The 22796-nt window shown below is 34.5% G+C and overlaps 1 protein-coding gene across 6 annotated transcripts in view; it reads right to left on the reverse strand.

Annotated features, from left to right (window-relative positions):
* Positions 1–22796, reverse strand: part of BTRC (beta-transducin repeat containing E3 ubiquitin protein ligase) — a 161124-nt gene that overhangs the window by 60282 nt on the left and 78046 nt on the right. For 3 of the 6 annotated variants that reach the window (XM_014837639.3, XM_014837641.3, XM_070484872.1), the window contains 2 exons: positions 15843–15920; positions 1684–1773 (listed from right to left, as the gene is read on the reverse strand). In XM_014837639.3, the coding sequence (XP_014693125.1) occupies positions 1684–1773; positions 15843–15920 (168 nt within the window). The remainder of the gene's footprint in view (positions 1–1683; positions 1774–15842; positions 15921–22796) is intronic. The other 3 variants (XM_014837644.3, XM_014837640.3, XM_014837643.3) reach the window with 1 other exon arrangement.

Below are 22796 nucleotides of genomic sequence, written 5' to 3' on the forward strand. Positions count from 1 at the left end.
TCATTATTAAATTATTTAAGGAGACGATGAAAGGATACAGGTGTCAGAATAATGTTAAAATAAGCAAGAATGGAATGAGAAGGTCACCATCTGGGAGGAAATAAAACAGACTGATGAGCAGAAAAGAGAAAACTTACTTCTTCACTCAAGAGCATAGAAGAAATTATGCCATTGTGCCAGATGCCAGAAGATTTCTAACCATGCACCACTGAAGTAGAGGGTAGGAGAGTAAAACAAAACCCACATCATACAGATACACACCAACATAACTACGTAGCTTACAGATCCTGGCTTCCAAAGTATGGAGAAAACAAAAGGAACAGATGCTCACTTGGCCAGCTTGCAATGAAACTCATTAAAATCGTCACCCTGTCCTTGGATCGGTGCTCATGCTAAGATTTTACCTTGTTTAGCCAGAAGTCACCCACTTGTGAAACTGAGAGCAGCATGGCCAAAAAGGAGAAAGATTATTTTTAAAGGCCTAAATAATTGCTTCTCTATCTCAATGTAGAAAAAGGGATATAAAATAGTGTTAATCAGCACTTGCTAGTTGTAACTAAATGACTGAAAAAATAAATATATGTAAAATTTATAATATTCATAGCTTGCAGCAAATTTTTAAGACATTCTAATTAAAGAAACAGAATAGATTAACTCTATCTTTTTAAACTATAATTTTAAATAAATTCTGACATTTTCTTATATGGATCATTTCTAATGATTATATTTTGTATGATATGTTTTGAGTTGATAAAGTAGGTCGAGAGACTATTGCATGTTTTAAGAAATAAAATTAAAAAAATAAAAAATATTGCTGTCTGATTTTTGTAGCAAAGGATGGAGACTACATGATACCAGGCCTGGCAGTAAGTAACTGAGAGACTGAGTGTACAATAGATTAAACAAAAGTAGTTAAAGTTGGGAATGTTCTAACAGTGACAAGTCTCTGAATAGCTATAAAGGCAGTAATTTTGCAAAGTAAAAATCTAGAAACAGAGTTCATATTGGAGTTTTACCTCTTCCTGGAAAAATCAAAATAGCTGATATCTAAATTTAGGTCAAAGTTCCTGAATAATTAGAGATACTTAGAAAATCTGAGTCATAGTTGATAACGATTATTAGATCCTAAGATCTCTAATATGTAAGGTTATTTTTGTATGTAGGCTATAGATATGGCACACATTTATACATGAGAAAGAGTTGGTTATATGCATGATTAAATATACTTGTCCACTCAGATCAAGATCATAAAAAGCAATACTTCTATCATTAGCCACTCAATAAATAATAATAGTGATATAATGATTGGATTTTCTATAGCATATTTCATAATCCTTTCAATGGTGTGCTCTATACTTGATTACATTTAAAAACCATAAATGAACTTACAAAAATAAGTGTACATTTTTGTACAGAAATCTTTTTTATTTGTGATAATCCATAACTAGTGTCAAGCAAAAAATATGAATTAGCCTAAAGTGTGACCAGAAAAAAATAATAAAAAAAAATCTGCTGCACTTGAAGAGAGAGAGACTCCAACTTGCAATCTGCTTTATATAAAATGATGCCTGCTGTATTCTTTTTTAAATATATAATCCTGTAATAGTCTTTAATAGCAATACTGAGTTGAAGATGTCTACAGACAAAGGATCTTATGATACATTGATGAATAATATTACTTACTTTGGCCACACAATTTTCAGTCTTCATAGCAGTGCTTGCTAGACATACTGTTTCTTGGTTTAAGCAGAGTCTGGCACAGCTGTTGTAAGTCTGTAAAGAAAATTTGTTGAAAACAGGTTTAAATATTAAAATACGGTCATATACAATTTTCAAATTCTGCCTTATTTTCAAAATCAACACACAAATAGACCTTATGTGTAAATTCTAGATTTATGGGAGCTGAGGGACAAGGTAGACAGGGGAAGCAAAGAAAGTGAGAGCCCACAAAAGCCACCGACGTGCCCATGAACAAGTATGTGAGCAGCAGTAGCTTCACTCTATGTATGGAAGGAGGGAGGGTTAGTTATTCAAAAATGTTGGCATTTCTCCAAAGAAGATACACAAATGGCCAATGAGCACAGGAAAAAATGTTCAACATCACTAATCACTGGGGAAATGGAAATCAAAACTACAATGAGATATCACCTTATACCCATTAGGATGATTACTATAAAAAAACTCAGAAAATAACAAGTCTTGGTGAGGATGTGGAGAAATTGGAACCCTCGTGCACTGTTAGTGGGAATGTAAAATGGTACAGCTGCTATGGAAAACAGTATGGTGGTGGCTCCTTAAAAAATTAAAAATAGAATTACCATATGATCCAACAATTCCAGTTCTGGGTATAGACCTAAAAGAACTGAAAGCAGAGTCTCGAAGAGATATTTGTACATCCTTGTTCATAGCAGCATTATTCACAATGGCTAGGACATGGAAGTAACTCAAGTGTCCACTGATGGATGAATGGATAAACAAAATGTGGTGTGTGTGTATATGTATATGTGTATATATATATATATATATACATATACACACAATGGAATAGTATACAGCCTTAAAAAGGAAGGAAATTCTGACATATACCACAACATGGATGAACCTTGAGGACATTATGCTAAGTGAAATAAGCCAGTCACAGAAAGGTAAATACTGTATGAGTCCACTGACATGAGTTACTTAGAGTAGTAAAAATCAGAGACAGAAAGTAGAATGGTGGTTGCCAGGGGCTGGGAAAAGGGGGAATGAGGAGTTATTATTTAATGGGTATACAGTTTCAGTTTTATAAGATGAAAAGAGTTATGGGAATGGATGGTGGTAATGGTTACGCAAAAATGTGAATACTATTGAACTGTACGCTTAAAAATGGTTAAGATGGTTAATGTTATGTTACATGTATTTTACCACAATTAAAAAATACTGGTTATACTTTATGGTAAGCAAACACTACTAATAACTGGCCAATATATTAATAAAAATATTTCCTTTTAGTCTTAAGAATCATGGTCCTCAAACCTTAGCATGCATCAGGATCATCTGGAGGGCTTGATAAAACAGATCGCTAGGTCTCATCCCCAGAGCTGCTGAGAATTTGCATTTTTAACAAGTCCTCAGTTGATGTTAATGCTGCTGGTCTAGGAACACTCTGTGAGAACTACTAGTATAAATGTGTGTGTTGAAATTAAACAGAAAAATCTTAAGATACAGGTGACTGCTTATAACCAACAATAGGAAAGAATTCACTTTTTAAAATTCTAGCTCGGCATTATAGTTGCAAAAATAGCTATGAATTCCTGTATACATTTCCCCTAGCTTCCCATTATGTTAATGTCTTACATAACCAGGGAACATTTATCGAAACTAAGGGATTAACTTGGTACAATATAAAGAACTTATTTGAGTTTCACTACTTTTCCCACTAATGTTCTTTTTCTGTTCAGGATCTAATCCAAGATCCCACGTTGCATTTAGTTGTCATATTTTCTTAGTCTCCTCTAATCTGTGACAATTCCTTAGTCTTTTCTTGTCTTTCATTACTTTAACACTTCTGAAGAGTACTAATTAGTTAACCTATAGAATGTCCCCCAATTTAGGTTTGTCTCATGTTTTCTCATGATCAGAATGAGGTTATATATTATTAGGAAGGATAGCACAGAGGTGATGTGATGTGCCCTTCTCAATGCACCAAGTCAGGAGGCATGTTGACAAGTATTTCTGGTGATGTTAACCCTGATCACTGGCCTAAGGTCTTGTCTGCCAAGGTTCTCCATTGTAAACTTATTATTTTTCCTTTAGGAATTACTAAATATATTGATGGAAATATTTTGAGACTATGCAAATATTCTGTTCCTGCTTCAACTTTTGCCTGCTAATTTTAGCATCCTTTTGCGGATCTTACCTATAGTAATTTTTACTGTGGTGTTTCTAATGGTGATTTTTAAATTTCTTTCTTTCCTTCTACATTTATTAACTAGGATTATTCTGTAAGAAAAAAGCTACGATTTCTCCCCCATTTATTCATTCATTCATTCATTCATTTATTTATATCAGCAATGGAAACATAAATGTTTTAAATAATTAATTTTTGGTCAATTATCATTCTTTGGAAAGAGCCTAGGTGGATAAAAATACACTTTAAGAAAATGGAGACAAATAATATTATAAAATTAGGTTTCCTTTTAAACAAGTTAAACATTTAAAATTTATCCTGCTTTATTCTTATGTCATTTAACTTGAAATTATTTCAAAACACATATTTTAAAAGAATAAGTTGGATCATTTGACATTAGTGTATAGGGACTATTGGTACACATATATTCAAGGTGCAGGGTTCAGTACTTCTTTTGCAACTACTAATACCATAAACATTTACTATTCATGTACAGACAACACAAAATTTTTTTTAAGGAAACTTACTGTGTTTTTAAAAGACATTTATCAAGTAATTGGTATTTAACAAATAAAGTAAAACTTTAAGCCAAAGAGTTCTGCTTCCAATGATGGCAGAGGTGTTTGTATTGGATTAATCCTCCTGCAGATAACAATTATAAACCATGGAAAAAGTATTTTAAAATAATACTTAAAGGCACTGGAGATTGACCTAAAGTAGGCAGGAACTGGAGGGAGGAGTGGACTGATCTTGAAAGATGAGAACCACACTGGGTAAGATCCATGTTTATGAGCTTTTTCCCTGAGGGTACTTACCAGTCTACTTGGTGCAGGGTGACTAAAATTCAATTAGAAAGCCACAGTCTATTGGCTTGAGATGTCAGAGGATGGAGTTCAGAGCTGCCATAGGGGCCACAAACTGAGAAGAGAAATCGCAGAAAAAAGAAAGAGCCATGGGGGAGGAAGGAAGCATCAAAATATGCATACAAATTCTCCTCAAATCCATGGCTAACTCCCAAATTACATACATGAATGGGAGACTCCAAAGATTTCAATGGAAAGCAATACTTAGAAGACTGAAAGATCTTAGTAGAGATTCCAGCTGCTGCCCATGAGGGGAGACAGAGTTTAGAATTTGATTCCTACTAAATTAGTGGGGCTTAATAAGCATCTCAAACATTCCACTGAAAACTTGGAAAGACCCTGCATTGAAACTAAAGAGTAAGTCTTAGGATTAAGGGATCTGCCTTAGGATTAGGGGCAAAACCAAAATACACCTGCTCTAACAAATGTAAAATCAGGACTCCACGAAGTCACTGAGATCAGCCAGTAATTTAATCAGAGAAAGATAAAAGAATCCAGAATCTCTACCATGTATCATTTATAACGTTCACTATCAAAAACTGCTAGACACGAGAAGAAGAAGATAAATGGGACCTACAGTCAAGAGAAAAAAGGAACCAATAGAAAATGACCCTGAGATGACCTAGTTGTAACAATCAGCACATAAAGACTCCAAAGAAGCTATAATAAATATGTTCAACAACTTAAATGAAAGATATGGTCAAAAAGAGTAAACAGATGGAAACTTTCACCAGAAATATAAAAAACTAAAGTGAACCTAATACAAAGTCTAGAATTGAAAAGTACATTATCTGAAATTAAAAGTTTACTGGATGGGCTTAAAAGCAGATTGGAGATGGCAGAAGAAAAGGTCAATGAATTTAAAGACAGATAATTGAAATTAAAATGAAGAATAGAGAGGGAAAAGAAAAAAATCGAAGAGTCTCAGTCATCTGTGGGCCAATTTTCAATGATCTAACATGTGTAATTGGAGACTCAGAAGAGAGGTGAGAATGGAACACAAAAAAAGCTATAAAAATAGTGACCAAATATTTCTCAAAATTGGTGAAAACCATTGATTAAATGGAGATTAATACAAATACAACTAATAAATTAATTAATACAAACACAGGGAGATTAAATACAAAGAACACAGGACCTAGGACCAACACAGTCAAACTGCCAAAAACCAGTAACAAAGACAAAACCTTGAAAGCAGCCAAAGAAAAAAGGGATGCTACATACACAGGAGCAACAATATAAACAATGGCAGACTTTTCACCATAAATTATGAAGCCTTGAAGAACAGGGAACAACATTTTTAAAGTGCTGAAATGAAAAAATATCAAACCAGGTTTCTTATTATTAGGAAAGAGAATTACAAATATGAAAAGGGAGAAATCTAGAACAAATCCTGTGGTGTTGGATTGGAACTGGAGGTATCAATGTGAACTCGTGTTTTTCAAAATAAAGAAATCTAGGTGTAAAATAAATGTTAATGTTTAAATCTTGGCTTCTAAATACCATTCTGCACTAAAAGGAACCATAGCCCCCTAGGGAAATGGCTGATTCCAGGACTGGACAGGGAAAATACAAGAAAAACTTGGAAATACTCAGAGAATGATAGAGACACGCCAGAGGGGCACAGACACCAACTTAAAGGTGCTCCCTCAGACCAATATGGAATAATTTGAATATTAAAATAAAATTAAAGACATTAACAGATTACAATCTGTTGAATAAAATAGAACACATTTCTTGAAAGACATAAATTACTAAAACTGACACAATGAGAAATAGAAATTTTGAATAGCTCTATATCTATTGAAGAAATTGAAATTGCTATTAAAAATCATTCCACATGGGGCCAGCTGAGTAGTGTAGTGGTTAAGTTCGCACGCTTTGCTTTGGTGGCCTGGGGTTTGTGGGTTCAGATCCTGGGCCCAGACCTACACACCGCTCATCAAGCCATGCTGTGGTGGTGTCCCACATATAAAAAACAGAGGAAGATTGGCATAGATGTTAGCTCAGGGCTAGTCTTCCTTACAAAAAAAAAAAAAAAAAATCATTCCACGTAAATTTAAAATTAAAAAAAAAAAATCTACTCATAAAGAAAACTTCTGGCCCAGGTGGTTTCTTTGGTGAATTCTATTAAATTTTAAGGAAGAAATAACACCAGGATCACACACAAACAGTTTTAGAAAGTGGAGAGGGAGGAGAAGACTTCCCAACTCATTTTATGAGGCCAGCATAACCCTGACACCAAAACCTAACAAAGACATTAAAAAGAATACTACAGATCAATATCTGTCATGAACACAGACACAAAAATTCTTAATAAAGTCAATTAATATAATTTACCACATTAAGAGGATAAGGGAGGGAAAGCATTTGACAAAATTAAACACCCATTCATTCATCATTAAAAAACTCAGCACTCTAGGAATAAAATGGAACTTCCTCGATCTTTTAAAGGGAATCTAAAAAAATTTCAACTAACATCTTACTTAATGGTGAAAGATTAAAAGTGTCCCTCTAAGATTGGGAACAAGGCAAAGATGTCTTCTTATCACACTTATTCAACATTACATGGGAGGCCATAGCCATTCAAACAAAGCAAGAAAAAGAAACAAAAGGCAAATAAGTTGGAAAAGAAGAAATAAAATTGTCTTTATTCACAAATGACAGGAAACAGGGTTAACAGTCAAAAATCAATTATATCTGCATATTCTAGCAGCAAACGATTAGAGAATAAAAAAAATTTACAATAGCATTGAAAAACATTAAATACTTAAGAATAAACCTAACTATGTGCAAGAAATGTACACCGAAAAGTAAAAAAAAACTGCTTAGAAAAATTTTAAAAGACAAATAAATGGAGCTATATACCAAGTTTACAAACTGGAAGACTCAATATTAATGAGAGGTTGATTCTACTCAAATGGATATATAGTTTCAATAAAATCCAAATCAAAACCCCACAGACTTTAATAGAAACTGCTAAGTTGATCTTAAAATTTATATAGAAATGTGAAGTATCCAGCATAGCCAAAACAATATTAAAAATAAAAAATATGTAGGACTCACACGACTTGATTGCAAGACTTATTATATAAAGCCACAATAATCAAGACAGTGTAGTATTTGGTGCAAGGACAGACGCCTCTGAAAAGATAGAGGACCTTGAGTTCGTCCTCTGTGTTGTGCTGGGACTTGAAGTAGCGGTTGGTCAGGGCCTCACCCGTTGTCATCCTTTGCTCTGCATCCAGCAGTACTTCCTCTCCAGGAGGTTCAGAAATAAGACTACACTTGAACAGTCAACTGATTCTTGACAAAGGCACCCATGTAATTCAATGGGGAAACAATGGTGGCAAAACAACTGAATAAAAGTATGGGGAAAATAATGAACCCCAAACTCCACTTCACAGCACACATAAGAGTTAATGTGAGGTGGATCATAGACTGAAAGGTAAAAGCTAGAATTTATAAAGCTTCTGGAAGAAAATCTAGAAGAATATCTTCATAATCATGGGGTAAGGATTGATAGACTAGACTTGATTCAAAAATTAGAAACTTCTCATCCAAACACATCATGAATAAACAGACAAGACACAGACTGTGAGAAAACATTCAGAACATATATCTGACAAAGGACTGCTATCTAGAACTCAATATAGTTGAGTTCTACAACTCAACAATAAGACGACAGATGATGCAATTTTCTAAAATGGCAAAAAACTGAGATACTTCACAAAAGAAAATATCTAAGTAGCCAATAAGCACATGAATAAATATTCAACACACGCTCATCAAAAAATCTTTACATAAGAACATTCATTGCAACTTCATTTATAAAAAGGGAAATAGCTCAGGTGTCCATCAAAAGAAGAATGAAAAACAAACTTCAGCATATTTATTCAATGGAATATACTATGCAGTAGAAGATAATTAACTATTGATATACACAGCAGCATAGATAAATCTCATATAAACACTATGCTAAGGGAAATTCAGACCCCAAAAATGTGTAATTCCATTACACGAAATTCTAGAAAAGGCAAAACTAATCTAAGACAGTAAGCTGATCAATGTTTGATTCATTGGAGGTGAGGGAATTGGCTGGGAGGGAGACCAAGGGAACTTTCTTGGGTAATGAAAATGTTCTATAGCTAGATTGGGGAGGGGGTTACACAGGTGGACAGACTTAACAAAAATTCACAGACCTATACAATTAATATCCACAAAACTCACTGTACGAAAATGTTATTTCAATAAAAACATTAAAATATGCAGTTAACATTTTAGGGGAAAAAGCACTAGAGGTTTGTGCAGTTAATAAAAATATTATGCTATTTTTCTGGAAAAAAATAGCCATGGCACGTAACAAAATAATTTGGTTTTCCTCCAAAACTCCTTTCCCCCTCAGAAATGAGTATAACACACTCAGGGGAACATTAGATTCTGGAATCTGTTCCAGGCCTATGGGAGCTTCTAGAGTAAGACTATATATAGGTTTTTATTTTCTAGACATTCCATCTGTAAAATGGGTATATTATCTTGTTTAACTCGCAAGGAAGTCACATAGATTAGTAAACTAAAATTTGTCACAGTCCTTAGATCACTCTGGAATAAAGAAGCTAAAAAATTCCATATTTTACATTCAATATTTTACTGTTGTAAGACTCCTTCCAGGCTAAAATCAAGCCGGTGAGTAAAACAGCCATAGGCAAGATAGGTTCTGTCCCCATGCAACATTTGAAAGGTAGCTTCATTGCTGAACCAGAGGCAGAGAGCTTTGCGTTGGAGTACTTTAATACGTTTTTATATTGCATATAAAGCACATAAGCATAAACCAGTAAGATGCCTTGCTGAAAACTACCTTCTTTGTGAAAGCAGGCTGTAATTCTGAACAAGTTTTCAATTTTCACACTGCTGCTAGGGTAAAACATTTTAAAGAGTTTAATTTTTTACAATGGATTCAATGACATAGGATTATCTAACAAAGTAATGGCTAATCAATAGAAGGTTTAGTTGTCAGGTGAAACATATAACACACTAAAAGGGATTGATTGCCAGACTTCTTCTTATTTACTAGAAGGTATATATTTAAAATGACACAAACTTGTTACCAGGCTGCATTCTTTTAACCTTGCAAAAAGCTGCTTAAGAAATCCGTTCAGCAGCCCTATAGCAAAACAAGATATAGTATAATGAAAACGGCTAGTGATTGGGGGGCGGAGAGTGGGGAGACAGGGACCTTCAAATAAATGGTAACATCAAATCAAGTCCCCAGCAAGCATATGGGATAGAAAAAAGCAAACGACAAAGAGACATCTAGGGAAGCTGAAACTGGGTTTAAAAATGCCACACTAATGCTACCGAATCTTGTTCAATAGATGCCAAGTTGTATCTGATCTAATTCCATGTTGCTCTTAGGGTAGATTTTTAAAGGACTCATACAACTGGGCACAATACGATTTTTTTTCCATTTTCTTTTTTTTTAATAGTACATCCAGATTATGCACTGAACACAAAATGAAGTGGGCCCATATGGACTTCGACCAGCATATAAGCTGTTTCCTTTATAATTTATTCACAATATCTCAAGTCTCTATATGAAAATACACTTTTTATGGTCATTGCAACCCAGGAGTTCAATAATATTTTTTCTACTAAGTCAGTGATTACACAATCTATCAAAGAATGATTACACTGAAATAAAAATAAAACAAAACACCAACCCCCTATACAGTCTTCCTTCCTCAAAGTAATTTTAAGAAAGCTGGTTATTAAATTGCTTCTTTTTGAAGAAGGGTTTCTGTAGCTAGACAGAAATTGCCAAACCATGTTTTAAAAAAAAAGTTATTAGACTCTGAAGGATTCAGCCGAAGTGGGAAGTTAAATAAACAAATCACTTCATCAGATTTGGAAAGATCACTTTTGTCTTACTTAAGAGACCTACATTAATTACCTTTAAGGTCTGTTACATGGACTATTTAAAATAAGTACTATTTATTTATTTATTTCAAATGAGGTGCTTCTTCCAAAGTATTAAATAATGTCTACAAATGCAAAAGCATTTTTATAAATAGGTAATTAAAACAGATGACTAAAATTAAGTCAAGCTGCAAAACATTACCCAGGATGCACTGTGATTTTTTTTTTTTTTTTTAATAAACATCTCAGGCAATTTTTTTCCATCCAAAGCCCAAAGCACTTCAGGGGAAAAAAAAATAAAAAAGAAGTAGGAAGTTTCATAGGGGAAAACACACACATATATAATGAAACAATGCCAAACCCCAAACTAAAGTATTTACAAGACAGTCCCTTAAGCGTAGTTTGTCATATTGCAATTACACCTTGCCTACTGCCGAGTCAAAGTGCTTACTATTGCCACTAGAGGGAGAAATGTCTTAACACAAAGCAAAGGCAGACAGGGAACGGGTTTTCTTGAGCAATTATCAGAACAAAGCTCCCTTGGCTGTGTGTACCTTCTAATTACTCAATACAATTAAAATGACTAACCTAAAACAAATAGAAAAAAAACCCTGCCTGCCTGATATCAGGGACTTCATTAAACCTTTTCCCCTCATCAATCAAATCAGAAAGAAGGGAATGCCATCATATACAAATATTACAGAGTTATTAAAGGAAGTAAATTCAGTGAGTTTGATTTTTTTTAAGGAAGAAAAGAAGCAACTCTCTTGAAAAAAGAAATGTCATGGTATTTACCCATCTGGATGTTGCTTGAAAACAAATTGTCCTCCAAAGAGCAGAAATACAGTATGTTTTCTCTCAGTTCACTGGCTTATGAATGACTTTTTGTTGTTGTTGTTGTTTTGTTAATACACACTATAATGTCATTTTCTGTGTTAGTGATGTGCTTTTTCCTCCTACTCATCCAACTGTATAAAGGAGCTATGCCAATCAGGCGTCATGCTTACACTGGGCTGTTTTAACCTTAAGTTCTTCACTGCTGTGTTTTGTGGATCTACTCCAAGGTAATGTTTAGAACAACACAGAAATCTGGTGTGGTGGGTCGGGGTAGGCAAGGAAAACAGCTACTTACTCCTTCTAAAAGGCTTATGTAGTTCCTTTAATAAGGCCCAGTCATTAACAGAAGATGACAACAGAGTCATTTTTCTTTCAGCTGACAATTGTGACATTTTTCCAGCAGCGTGCAAGGTGTTGAAAACCTGGCAGCTGTTACCTCCTGGGATGAAGATACTTTTTTATCCTCCCTTGACAGTTTAACTCAGTGGGTCAGCACCTTTAAAGACTGCAAAGTATCCTCGAAGAGGATGGAAGCTTGAATTACTGCTCCCTCCCTAATCAATGTAAACCCTCACTGCAGGTGAAGTTTCCATCTATAGAGGTGCATGGGGGAGGAAAATGTAATGCCCTGAGCCAGATGGTTTTTATCTTGTTTTTAAAGAATAAAGGAACAAGCTAACAAGGGAGACAGCTACTTTGTTAGCTTCTTGGCCTCTCTCATGGCTTTGCATCCCCAGGGTTCCAGCTACACAAGAGAAAGAATACAGAAAAACGTAAACACTTAAAGAAATATAACTAGAGGGCTGGCATCATGCTGCTTTCAAAGAGTTGAGAGAGATCTACTCAATGCTTTATTTATCACTGCCCACGTTCTCAGGATGGTAAGTGGACACATACACAAAGGGAATGGGGGTTGGGGGAAGGATTAGATAGAGGTCACAATTTACTGAATTACAGAGAAAGGCAGGGCTGACAGATCCTATTAGCACCAATGTGAAGCAAAGAAGTTGTTGCATGATGTAAGGCTACATTTTCAAAAAGTAAGAGTACTTCCATGTATCCTCCCAGGCCTTTGCCCTTGTTTGCAGATATGAATAAAAGCTATGAAAACAGTTGCAATGGTTTCATTGGCTTCACATTTTAGGAATAAAAGTAGAAAGAAAATTGTAGCTACTTTGTACATCATTTAAATAAAAACTCATACTTACTGCCAAAAGGTGAGAAATTTATTCTGAAACTTAGAAAATTAAATGGATAGATTGCTTTTCTTCCCCCACACCCTTCCCAACTCTCCCACCTTCTGCTGTTGGACATGAAATGGAAAAGCAGGGATAGAAAATGACTCGGTGATGCAGGGAGCAGTCTCTCCTGACTTTGCCCTTCAATATTTTCTTTTTCTGCAAATGTCTTTGTCAGGTTTTGGAATTATGGATATGGTGGCTTCACAATTCAAGCCAGGAAGTGTTGTTCTCTATTTTCTGAAAGAATTTGTATAAGATTGGTGTTATTTATTCCTTAAATGTTTGACAGAATTCACCAAAGAAACCATACAGGCCTTTTGATAATTAATTCAATTTCTTTAATAGACATAGGGCTATTCAAATTCTGTTTCACCTTGTGTCGGTTTCAGTAAGTTGTATTTTTCAAGGAATTTGCCCATTCATCTAAGTTGCCAAATTTTTGGTTTAAAGTTGTTTATTATTAATAGTCCTTTATTATCCTTTTAATGTCTCTAAGAAATATAGTAACCTTTCTTTCAGCTCCTCTAATAATTAAAAAACTCCAAGTTAACATGCAGTGGTCATATCCTATCAACAATGGTAAAACTGTACTTTAGAATAATATATGAAATCTATAAAATTAGTTTTAAACAATACTAAGCTTGTTGGAACATAGAGCATTTTAAAATCAATGGTGAAAGAGTTCCTGAAATCCCATTAGAAATATCTGCAAAAGATTCTCAAGAGATGGCCTATGTGATGCAAATCCTACTTACGTCAACTCTAGGTAAAAGGCAGCCTTGACATCTTTTTATCTATATAACTTGACTAAAGGGAGGAGGAGGGGAGAGCAAATGGCACTTCATTATTGTCATATGCAATAGAGAAAAGAGCGAGTTTAAACAGCTTCTATATTATGTCCTACATTAAAAAAATCAGCAGTGGGGTAATCAAGTTCAGGGCAGTCCTGGACAGCTGCCCTGTGACCCGCTTCTATTGACCCCTGCTATTCATCACTCTTCCCTAAGACTGAGAGGGCAAGCTCCTAGGGAGTGACCACCACAATAGACAGACACAAGCCAACAGTAATCTGGTTCCAGCAAAAAACCAGATGGCACTGCAATAAATTTACAAATCTGCATTCATGGGGCTGTTAAAACACCCAGAAGCTAAAAGACTCTGAGGGCCCCAGGAGGATCTCCTACTTCCCTGTTTCTAAAGGCCATTTCTCTTTCCAAGAACATTGAGTTCATGCTCTTCACAAAGAGAATGGAGATAAAACCCTTTACAAAGAAGGGAGGGGGGAAAAGCCTCATGACCTAATTAATCTCCAGAGCTTGGATCTCAACACTAAATGACAGATATTAGAAAAATCATTTTGGAGCACTAGAAGGAAAAACAAAACCAAAAACAGTTGTTAAAGTGGAGGGGGTGAAGCAAACCTGCTAAAAAGCAATGAAAAAAACCCAACATTAAACCTCTTTCAAATACTGCACACGACAGATCTTGCAAGTAGAAAATGATTCAATAATGTATGCATTTATTTTTAAAATGAATCAGATTAGTCCCATGTGTGACCTGCTGGTCCATCTGTATGTGCTGGACTTAATAGGCACGATTCTCTCTCTTGCTTCAGTTTGAAGTATGAGAGAGATAAATTTAGTTTAATTTTCAACAGATCAGCCTATCCATTTTCCAAATGGACCATCTGGATCAGCCTATTAAAATTAATTTATAACTTTGCAGAGTGAAAATTCGTTTGTTAGCTTAAATAAAGTTGCCAAAACTTTTTGTCGTGTCATTGTTTGCTGACAGTTGTTCCTGTATAGTGGGCAGAATGTTTCCATCTCCAAATTTATCTTATTCAATATTGTTCTATTTATTTAGATTTACAGATCAGGTGTTTATCTCCAAATAGTTAAAGTTGTAACTGCACAATATCAATTACTGATCATTTGGTTTTTTTTACAAAGCTTCCTGAACTGATTCAATTCTACTTACTACATAATTATTTTTATAAAAAAAGGAAAAGTGCCCATCCAAAAAGTTTTTAAGATATAGTAAATAAAAAATGAGTGTGTCACAGTTTCAAGTACTTTTCCCCTAAGTTAACGCTGTATACAAACTGTAGTCAGAAGGTAGAAGTAGAAATGCTTTGGTAACACTGAGATATGGGTTTCAAATCAGTGACTAATTAAACAAGTCATCTAACCTCTCTAAGCCTGCATTTTCTTCACCTATAAACTGGAAATCACATCTAGCAACTTTACAGGGTTATCATGAGGATTAAATAAAATAAGTATCAGCTTCATGGAGGGTGCTCAACAAATACTAGATCTTTTCTACCTTTTCCTAAAATAATGCTATAAATGCAAGTAGATTAAAACTATTTTTATTACTGCTGGTGCTCATCTTATTTAATTTTATATTAAAAATGAATAGGTGGTATACCTATTATCTGGCAAGACTATAAGAACTTACTTTTTGGCCACTGGGAGATGGAAGATGTTAGAGGTTGCTACAGGCAGTGAGAAGAGCAAATTTTTTTACCAAATGCTTTTGGACATTTTAATTTTAAAAAGAGAGCACCAAGGCATTGAACTTTCAAAGTAAAATGTGTTACCTTTGGGGAACAGGGGCACAGTAGTGAGTAAAACTTTTTTTAAAAGATGTCATCAATAATGGCTTTTACTTTTAGAAAAAGCAAACAAATATTATGCAGACTAAAAGGAGCTAACTTCACTATAGGCAGATCTCTTCTGGTTATTAATTTTTAAAAAATGTATGAAGAATCTTAATAGGAAAATAAGGCTTAAAGTCAACTATTCTATTATCTGCACTTAAGAAGCATTTCAAGTTATTTTTCCTGAACAAGAAACATTTTTTTTTAATTTTCTTTTCACTACATGTAAGCAATTGACTGTCTTGTATACCTAGGATATTTTTTAAATGGCTGGAAAAACAATGTTACTTCATTGAAATTGATGGCTATAGCCAGACCAACTACAGTGTACTCTTAATTTAAGCTCCAGTGCTTAACGAATGGCAAATTGAGAGTTTCCTGTCTTTTGTTTTGTTGTGGTAGCTGTTTATTTTAAGTAAGACTGAATTTCATACCTGTCTAAGTGAATTCTTCTCTGGTATTATCTTCCTAGGGGGTTCGCCATTATTACAGTCTTCTCTCTCTGAGGAATTCTGTGAAAGAAAGTAAGCTTTAATTCAGTTCTCGTTACCTTCAATCTTATTCTGTGGGAGTAAACTGGATTACATTTCTAATTCTGTAAGCTAGAATACCATGTATATTTATGCATTTATTCATTTGAAGATTTATATACATACAGACATACACTTATGTAAATGAAAATATATGCCCATGTATATAAATGTATGTAGGGATCTAGGTGGAAAGTATTTCATCTATATTTAAGCACTGCCCAGCAGATCATATTCATTAGAAGTCTAGTTTATTGTTCTTTGAAAATGCAGGCTGACACTGGACACAAGAAAGTTCCAGTCTACATTTAGCTGATAACAACTTAAACCATGATTATTACATTCTCTTTTAAATAACTAGTTTTAAACTATAGTAAATGTTTGGTTGGTACAAGATCTCAAAGTCTGGATCCTAAAAAAAAATAGTTCTTTCTCTTCCTCCTCTTCTCAGATTTGATTTTCTTTTCCTTATCAAATGCTACATAGGGGTCGGTCTGGTGGTGCTTAGCAGTTAGTTAGGTTCACGCCCTCCGCTTCGATGGCCCGGGGTTGACCAGTTCAGATCTTGGGCATGGACCTACGCACTGGGTCAAGCCAGGCTGTAGCAGACCTCCTATATATACAGTAGAGTAAGGGAGGCACAGATGTTAGCTCAGGGCCAATCTTCCTCAGCAAGAGGAGGAGGATTGGCAGTGGATGTTAGCTCAGGGCTAATCTTCCCCCCAAAAAAGTAGCATAATACTTAGCTCAAAACAACATTTAATCAGTAGTTTAGGATTAGAGTCCATTCTTGCCATTATCACCTCAAACAGCAGCTAGAAAACCCTAAAATATCAATGGGATTTTTAAATACTTAAGAAGAAGGAAAAAACAACAATCCAATTGAAAGTGAGTTCAGTGTTCTAAATTATCAACAGAATAAAAAGGCACCCCAAGGAGTGGGAGAAAATATTTGCAAATCGTATATCTGATAAAGGATTAACATCCAGAATATATAGAGAAGTTGTAAAACTCAACAGAAAAACCCAACCCAATTCAAATATGGGCAAAGGACTTGAAAGGACATTTCTCCAAAGAAGATATACAAATGACCAACAAGCACATGAAAAGACGTTCAATGTCACTAATCATTTCAGAAATGCAAATCAAAACTACAAGGAGATACTACCTCTCATTTATCAGGAAGGCTACTACCAAAAAACAAACACAATAACAGAAAACAACAGGTATTGGCAAGGATGTTGAGAAATTGGAACTCTTGTAAAATGTTGGTGGGAATGTAAAATGATACGGCTGCTAAGGAAAACAGTATGGCGGTTCCTCAAAAATTAAAAATAGAATTATCATATGATCCAACAATTCCACTTCTGGATAGATACCCAAAAGAATTGAAAGCAGAGTCTTAAAAGAATTGAAAGAAGAGTCTTAAAGAGATATTTGTACATTCATATTCATAGCAGCATTATCCACAATAGCTAAAATATGGAAGCAATCCAAATGTCCATTGACAGATGAAGGGATAAGCAAAATGTGGTATATACATACAGTGGGACAGTATTCAGCCTTATAAAAAATAAAAGAAAGAAAAGCCAGACATAAACTACAACATGGATGAACCTTGAGGACATTATACTAGGTGAAACAAGCCAATCACAAAAAGATAAATGCTGTATGATTCCACTTATACGAGATACTTAGAGTAGTTAAAATCATAGAGACAGAAAGTAGAATGGCGGTTGCCAGGGGCTGGGAGAAGTGGGGATTGGGGAATTACTGTTTAATGGGTACACAGCTTCAGTTTTATAAGATGAAAAGAGTTACCGAGATGGACGGGGGTAATGGTTGTGCAACATTATGAATGTATTTAGTAGCAGTGAACTGTATACTTAAAAAATGGTTAAATGGTAAATTTTATGTTGTATATTTTATCACAATAAAAATAACTGAAGTGGGCCAACACTGCGGCCGAGTAGTTAGGTTCACATTGACCTAGTACTGCTTGTCAAGCCATGCTGTGGCGGCATCCCACATAGAAGAAGTAGAATGTGACTCACAACTAGAATACCCAACTATGTACTGGGGCTTTGGGGAGAGAAAAAATGAAAGAGGAAGACTGGCAAGAGATGTTAGCTCAGGGCCAAACTTCCAAAAAAATGCCGCCAAATTCTTAAAAAAAAAATAGAAAAGAAATCTAGCAATCAATACCATGTGAATCACTATCTGCAAGGCAAAAATACAGAAAATCCAAATACATATTATTTGGGCTCTATTTCCCACAACTACATTTGTCATGTTAATATTTTCAAATTTGCAGTTAATGAATTCACTACATTACATATATTCATCACATTCTAACTGGGGAGTTACTGTATTTTTAGATCCAGAAATTATTTCCAACATATGAATTTATCTGAAAATTTTCATATGAGTATAAAATCATTGGTAGAATATAGGATCATAACTGTTTTAAACTTAGATATTAGTTATACTTTTTTTGGTTTGTATCAAATATTATATTTAAAAATATATTAAAGGAAAAATAGTGTGTGTGTGTGTGTGTGTGTGTGTATATATATATATATATATATATAGTGTCATTTTAAGGCCCTTGCACTCTGTGGCTAACACCTGTATCTTGTGTGTCACCTGTAGTGGGCCTGACAAGTCAGTACTCTAAAGTGTTCCTTTTGGGTAGAACTCTCTTATGATGTTTAACTTGATATTTTACGTTTGTGATGATCACTTTAAGGTAAAGATCCCTAAAATTAAGACAAAGAAGAAAACACATGCTTTGTTACAAGCAAGGGACAGAGAGTCAATAACTTCAAAGTTCCAATTGCTTTTTCTTCCTAATTTGAAAAAAACAAATGTAGACTATCTACAAAAAAATCAAGGAGAGATATAGTAGAGTTAATGATCATAAGGCATACCAAATAAGGAAACTAGCAATATTTGCCATTATAGGAGAATCAGACAAAGGAGGGAAAAGGTCAACATTAAACCCATAAAATCAATTTGTATATTTAACTTTTCTTAAAGTATAGATCAATGTTTTAAATGCCCAAATTAAATCTTATATAATAAAAAGTTAAGCCTGTATTCAATTAAGCCAGTATTCAATTATAAACTTATAATTTACAAGTGACTATTCCCCAGACCATGAAGTTCTGCCATCCTTTAAATACCATTTCAGATAATCTAAACCTGTTTAATTCAATGTAAGGTCCTATATTTCAAAATTAATTATGTTTTGTTAAAATATCATTATAAACTTGAAATTCTAAATAATTTTGGGGGGAAGCTTGTTATACTAAAGACATTATAAATCACATTTTTACTCTACAGGTGCTTGGGATGAAACAAAATAGATGGTGAGCTCTCCATACTAAATCACATAGTAAAAAAAAAAATAGTGATCTGAACATAATAGGATGAGTAGTAACTATCTCGCCTGTATCCACAATTTTCTTCCTTCTGACCCTCTAGTTTAGCTGGATTTTGATAGGGAACTATTGAGTGGGTATTATGAGACGGTCTAAGGTAGGAACAGGTGAAGGGAGCTAAAGGATAATGACTATCTGAGAGCAGAACACACGAGTTGTAGAGGAGCTCCTTTCCCTTCTCCACTCCATGAGGGCAAAGGATATACATAGGTTGTGTTGTTCAAAAGAGTAACTCTTAACAAACAGGAAAAAGAAAAACAAGCATTGTTATAGCTAGTTCTTTTTAGATAGATTAACCCAACATTTTTTCCAATGACCATCCACCATGAGAAACCAAATCAGCACTAAAAATTCAACTCTGTTGTTATATACAATAGAGGAGGGTCATTAAACAGTCATGATATCAGAAGCAAGGAGTAAGGTACCCTCCTAAAAGTGAAGAGAAGAGCCAGAAAACCAGTGAATAAGAGATAAATAGCTCTATAGTCTTAAGAGTGGAGAGAATGATGAAATAGCCATGTATATCTAAATGGTCACCTCAGTGGTTCTCAAAGCTGTGTGCTCTCCAGTATCACCCAGGAGAGTTCAGCAGCACAGTTATTCCTTGTATCTTTATCTATGATGCACCCCAGTAAGCAATGTTCACAATTGCCCTGGGTCTTCAAGCTAAGTTATGTCAAATAAGTTCTGTTTAAGGGCAACTAATTGATGCAAGTAAGGTTCATCACACAAATTAGTGGGTGAAAGTTAGACAAATAACAGGATGGTTACATAATCTCAAAATATTCCTCCATAAGATATTTAATAATTACAAAAAGAAACACAGTAACCTCACAGTGGAGAGATCTGGCAGACACAACCTTAACATTAGGTGCCTCTTGATATGATGTGTTATTACTACTGAGGTTACCTTACCAAAAACACATAAACCCAATGTGCTTATGAGAAAACATCAGACTAACCCAAATTGAGGGACATTATATAAAATCACTACTTTGTACTTAACAAAAAAATGTCAAGGTCATGAAATACAAAGACAGACTAAGGAACTGTTTCAGGTTAAAGGAAATTAGACATGACAACTGAATGCAGCTTGTGATCTGAGACTATTTTTGGGAGCTGAAACAAAATTGATGGTAAATTCCTCTATACTGAATTATATAGTGAAAAATACTGATCTGAGCCTAACAGGATAAGTAGTAACTATCTAGCCCATATCCCAAATTTTCTTTCTCCTGACCCTCTATTTTGTCTGATTTTGATGGGTAACTATTGAGTGGGTATTATAAAATAATGGTATAAAGGACATTATTGGAACAATTGGAAAAATCTGAATAAGGTCTGTAGATGAACTAATAACATTGTATCAATGTTAATTTCCTGATTGTCTCCCCAATTCTAAACTTACATGCAGAAAAATTCATTTTTGGTGTCTAGCTCTATGAGTTCTGACAAAAGCATAGATGTATAACTACCACCACAATCAAGATGGAAAGCAGTTCCATCCCTCCCTACATTCCCTTGCGCTGCCCCTTTACAGTCAAATCCTTTCTCCAATGATCACTCATTTTTTTGTCTCAATAATTTTGTCTTTCCCAAATATCATAAAATGGAAGCACATAGTAATTTTTTCAGTCTGTCTTTTTTCACTTAGCATAATACATTTGAGATTCATTCGTGTTGTTGCATGTATCAGTAGTTCTTTCCTTTTTATTGCCAAATAGTATCACTGTATGGATGTACCACAGTTCGTTTATACATTCAATTTCCTGATTTTGATAATTTGTATTGTGGTTATTTAAAAGAATGTTCTTGTGTTTAGGAAACATATAATGAAACATTTGGGGTAAAAGGACATTATGTCTCTAACATTCAAACAGTTCAGAAAAAATAAGTAAGTAAATGTGAGTATATATACATATGTGTAAATAGAGATAAAGGAAATGTAGTAACATGTTAACATATGGAGAATCTGCGTGAAGAGTATAAGGGGATTCTTTGTACTAATCTTTCAACTTTTGTGTGAAGCTAAAATTATGTCAAAACATAAATTAACAAAATAGATGAAACCTAGAAGAAAATATGTTAAGAAACGGAAAAATAGAAGTCAAATAGAAGTCAGATGAAAAAATTGGGGGAGGGGGAAGTCCATCAATATAAATAAAAGTTATATTCTACCACTTAACCCTGAGCCAACTAGAAAAACCTGACTGCTCAGACCAACTCATTCACAATACTCAGATGGAACATTTTATTATAGTAAATCATTTGCAGAATGTGTTTATAATGCTGGAATAACAATACTGTATAAACAGTAGCATTATACTAAAATGTCTCTGAAAAAGATACTACATAACTTGTTACCTTTTATATTAACTCAAATATTTCTATTAGCCCAGCACTTACTAGCCTAGAATGAAAGGGGGCAAAATAAAAGTCTCACTGACGATTTTGAATTTAACTTCAAACTGGAAGCATTTGTCTTGTAACACCTGCAAACATAGTAACAGAGATTTGGGTAGGAAAAAGTCAATAAAGTGGAATATTGCTAAAGCTCATGCATTAGATCTTGGGGATATATTTTGGATAAAATATTTCCAGAAGTAACCTGGGGGTGAATAAAAAAGCAAACGGAATCAAATTTTAAAAAGTATTCAGATGATAAACTTAAATAACCTGTCTCAAAATCAACATATCCAAATTTAAAGCACTCTTTTACCATACTCACCCATTCTAGGCCAGCTCTTTCTCCCCCAATTTTTCTTTCCATCCCTGACCTGACTCCTCTGAGTCAACTTTTACTCACCCTCTCCTCACATCTTCTTTTTTCCTTTGAATGTATCTAGCCAATTTCAGGTCTTCAATTTTTCCTTTGGATCGTCTATTTTAGTAGATGTAACTCTAGTTTTGTATTTCCACTGCCTCTACTCTAGTCTAGACCACCAACACCTCTTACTAGTGCTATTACTATTGAGATAGGCTTCTGACATCCTTGCCTAAATCTGTATCTGGTCCACTCTATACACTACTGTCAGAATCATCGTTCTAAAAAGATCTTATTCCCTGTTCAAAAACCTTTTATTGCTGTCACCTACAGGATAAGTCTAAACTTCTTAGTATAGCGTCCACAATCTGGCCAACTCACCTTTCCATCAAAGTCTCTTCACCATTTACATGACATTATCATTCTCCAAAATAAGAAGAGCACTCTCTCATTCCCTTGCTTTTGCTAATTCTATTTCCTCAACGTGTAACAGTCTTCTTTCCCGATCTCTTCATCTACTAAAATTCTGATTCGAGAGTCAACTAAAATTATACCTTCTCCGAGAAGCCTATGCTCATCCCCTCCATTCCCCACCTACCCCAGTTGAAATTAATTACTCTGAATTAGCACTTGATTTCTATTTTGGCACTT

This window comes from Equus asinus, chromosome 2 (genome assembly GCF_041296235.1).
Source record: "Equus asinus isolate D_3611 breed Donkey chromosome 2, EquAss-T2T_v2, whole genome shotgun sequence".
Classification (NCBI taxonomy): Eukaryota; Metazoa; Chordata; class Mammalia; order Perissodactyla; family Equidae; genus Equus; species Equus asinus.